At 33.9% G+C, this 4239-nt stretch overlaps 1 protein-coding gene across 1 annotated transcript; it reads left to right on the top strand.

Annotated features, from left to right (window-relative positions):
• Nucleotides 1–1097: 1097 nt before the first annotated feature.
• Nucleotides 1098–3330, top strand: LOC118756990 (sodium/calcium exchanger 3-like; the record flags this gene model as incomplete). Its single annotated transcript, XM_036491718.1, has 4 exons — nt 1098–1249; nt 1321–1417; nt 1493–1654; nt 3220–3330. Coding segments are annotated over 4 exons (522 nt in total), but the record flags the coding sequence as incomplete, so codon positions are not given.
• Nucleotides 3331–4239: the final 909 nt, after the last annotated feature.

Genomic DNA, 4239 nt, shown 5'->3' on the forward strand with positions numbered 1-4239 from the left:
TTATGTTGGAATACTGGTAAACAAAATATATGTACTATATTTGTGTATTAAAAACTTTTATTTTATTGCGGAATCCATTTTATGTGCGTATTTTTGCATATTTACATGTTGTCAGGCAAATTAACATTTTATGCAAAATTCGCGTTGCTTTTTGAATTTGTTTTCGCTTTGGCATAGCCGAAAGCAGCACTGCCTTTTTTAGGTCGCGGAAATTCCGGGGCTCTTGGCAAATAATCCCGGGATTTTCGGGATTTTTAATTTGCAGTGATGGCAATAATAGAAAATCCTTTTCCTAATAATTAATATATTTTTTTTTTATAAATGTCTAGCTCATTATACATATATGCAAGAGTGAATTTTACACACAAAAATTAATGTATTCACGAAGCCATGGGCCAAATATAGTAAACTTGCGTTTTTAGGGTATCACTCTGCCGTCAGTAATTCAAGAACGATTTAAAAAAAATCAGTAAAATTTGCTTAGAGAAGAAGTATGGGTATCAAATTAAAGAGGAAATTATGTGGAATTAAATCAGATGTAATTTTTTGGTGCATACGGACTGGCACGTATTGAAAATGCCATTTTCAAATTGTATCCTTGAAATTTCGCAATATTTGGTTTTGAAAAAAAAACATATGTTAACGACTTATATAAACTCGATAACATACTCGAATTTCGTCCTTCTAACTTTATCAGTTTAAAAATTTACCTTCTCGTCCTTGTGAATCCAAACAATTTTTTTTTTTAATTCTAACGAAATTTCCTCTTTCATTTTGTACCCATATTTTTATTCTACATTACATTGAAGATTTTAAATAATTTTTGGAATAAATCATACCTTTGAAATTACAAAGTCCTTTAAAAAAATCCTGACGTCAGAGAGAAAAAATAAAAACGCCACTTTAAATAAAAAAGTAGATTTCAAACCCATTTAGAGAGATAGAAGCAATTTTTTCGATTGAAATTGTTGAAAAATAAAGAATATCTAAATCCCGGGATTGTGATACCGACATCCCGAAAATCCCGGGATCGTAAAAAGCGAAAAAATTAACATCACAATTCGTTTTAACTGTCACTCTCTCTCTCCCTCTCTCAGAGGATCCATTGTACTCTCGAGTAAACGAAGTTAAACTAAAACGAGACGAAGAAAGGACTAATCGGGTAAGAATTCTTGTATCAGGACAACCGAAATTATCAGATGATATAAAACAAATTGAATGTCATATTATTGCAAACGAGGAATTCACAGTAAGCTTGCATTTAATTAAATTGGGTTTTAAAATATATATATTTTTAATAGTAGTAATTTTCGATAACAGCAAACGGTGAACAAGTTAGTTCAAACAGCGAATGCTTCTAAGCTGATTGGTACCACTTCGTGGAAGGAGCAATTTGTGGATGCTTTAACCGTTTCAGGTAATAATTTTTTAATGATTGTGCAATCTCTAGTATGGTTTTGTATACACAGCCGAGCTTACTTCTTACCAATAGATAGTGGCGACTTTAATAGTGAAGAGAATAATGACGAAGACGAAGTAGAGATTGATGAAGATGAAGATATCGAAGAGAAAATCGGGCCCAGCCGAGGCGAATACTTCATGCATTTTATTTCAATGTTCTGGAAAATTTGTTTTGCGGTAATTCCGCCAGCAAGTAAGTCGAGAACGAAAGCTAGCATATTATATGGATTTGGTTAGTTGGTTGGTTGGTTGCAGTGCTTCCTAGTTGTTGTTTAGGAATCAATGAGCGTGTTTTTGCGCCATTCTGATGCACTTATTGCGGGGGATATTTTGTCTATTTTGTATGTATGTACATCCTATGTTGCTTGGTCGAACAATTTCGATTATCTTCTTCTTCGCTCTCTTCTAGATGACAGTTGCTGTTTGTCCAAGTCCTCGTGCTTATCTCGGCTGCAACAAAATAGTGATCCAAGTCAATTTCATATCCTGGGATCGTATGTACGTAATTAGCCACCTATGTACACGTTTACCGCTGTACTGGCAAGTGATCACTGGTTTGAAAAGTACTCTAACCATTCAGTTATTGGATTGAACTTTTTTAGGGGATTCCATTAATGACAGTGCTTGTTTAAATTACGCCAGTAAAGATCCAGCGCTGGCCTGGTATGCTACTGGAACAACGTAAATGGGACATAGGTAGGGTGACCACACTCTGATGATTTTTCTTTCGACTCATCTGGTCACCCTAGACATAGGCAAACTGGAAACACATCGTTCGTCTAAGACAACATGATACATTTTTTCGATCTGTTGATAGCAATTAAGACTGATGAATCCCTTTATGCTCCAACCTTGTGCTGCAGGCAACGATATTTTGGGCCACTGTGATGTCGTTAGCCTCAGTCCATTGTCGCACTTTTTGTCATAGAGAATAAATTTTCCGATGATAGGATCAAAGACCCCTTCCTTTCATACGCCCACAAAGTATTTGACGTCGGAATCTCCCTCCCACCGCAAATTCGACATGAAACTTGCGCTCTTTCGCGTTACAATTCTAGGGGGCATTTCAAGGTCCTTCCTGATTTTCTGTTCTCAAACCATAGTCTTAAATAAGTTCGCAGGGGCTATCGTCGAAAGTAGGGCGTCTTACGGCTTTCTGCGTCATTCCTCACTTAGCAGCTTTTAAAATATATATAGCGCTTATCATAATTATACGAAGGTATACCACGATTTTTTTATATAGATAAAATGAGCAATTCCTTCAATAAAAAATTTTTTTTTAAATAAATGGTAAGTCCTAGCTAAATCAAACTTCCACTTTCTTATACTAGACTTGAATAGGCTATAAAAGAGCATACTCAAAATCTTTTTAAAAAATTTAATTAAAAACCTAGACATTTTTACGAAAGTTTGTTGATTTTTTTTATATTTCGCAAACTTGTAAATTTGGATTTATACAGTTTTTGTGAAAGAATGAAGTATATTTTTTACAAAAATTATTAAAATTAATTAATAAAAAAATTAATAATAAAAATTTGCCAATATGCGGGTGGCATATAATTGTGATAAGCGCCATTAATTTGTAGTTGCACTCCCGGCACGAAAACTGGTTTTTTAATTGAGTCAATACTGTTTTACATAATGCATCGATATGCTAACTAATTTATAATAGTTGCAGCATCGAGCTGAGTAACTATCTTATAATTTCAGAGCTGCATGATGGATATCCGTGTTTCTTTGTTTCAATAATTCTAATAGCGATATGCACAGCTGTGCTCGGCGATGTCTCATCGCATTTCGGTTGTACGCTGGGTGTACTCGATTCGGTCACAGCTATATGCTTTGTAGCGCTCGGTACCAGTATGCCAGGTAAATTATAAATTATAAACTACAATCTGATTCACTCAGTTAATTAAAAGAATTAATAAATAAGTACTATAGTTACATATGTACAAGACACTGTGCGAGAAAAATCAAAAAATTTCAAAACACACAAAAAAATCAATATACATACTCCCGAAACTACGGACCAAATATGTATAATAAACCAGCGCTTTATGTTTGTCTCTCTGACGTTATTATACATTTTTTTTTAAATTTCTTTGAAGCTTTTAAAGATATGATTCAATGCGAATTCATAAAAGGTGGTCTTACCGGAATAAGTGGATTTTTGCCGCTGTTTTGCTGAACGTCAAAATGATATGGTTGTTGTAATTCATACTGTTACTGTGCGTGAAATATGTTAATGTAATTTTATGTTTTTGTACTTCTGCTACGAACTTATATGATTTCGCCTTGGTGGAGTTACTAGAACAGTTGAACTAATTTGCCTTCGCACACAAATGTCAATGACTTATATATCGACAGAGTGAGTAAAATTAAGCAAAAACAAAATATATGTAATTTTTTGTTTTTGGTCCAATCCCACCACCTTATATGAATTCGCCTTGATGTGTGATTTTAAAAATTCAGTGCAACGCACAATAATAATGTGAATACCGAATGAAAGAAAAAACTCTACATATTAAAAACAAAAATAAATTTTGTCTCACAAAGGCGAAGAGTTTTTGGGATTGCCCCTTTTTACTTACTATTTTTTATCCTAAACTAATAAAGTTAGAAGGACGAAATTTTAGATCTTTTTCAATTCTACAGAATTTTACCTTTCATTTGGTACCCATATTGATATTCTACATGTACATTGCGCTGCATACGCTGAATAATATCCTGGAAATATCACAGCGCCGGTGAAGAAATCCTGACCACTCAGAGAAATAC

Source organism: Rhagoletis pomonella, unplaced genomic scaffold, assembly GCF_013731165.1.
Source record: "Rhagoletis pomonella isolate Grant_MI unplaced genomic scaffold, Rhpom_1.0 Rhpom_scaffold_13510, whole genome shotgun sequence".
NCBI lineage: Eukaryota > Metazoa > Arthropoda > Insecta > Diptera > Tephritidae > Rhagoletis > Rhagoletis pomonella.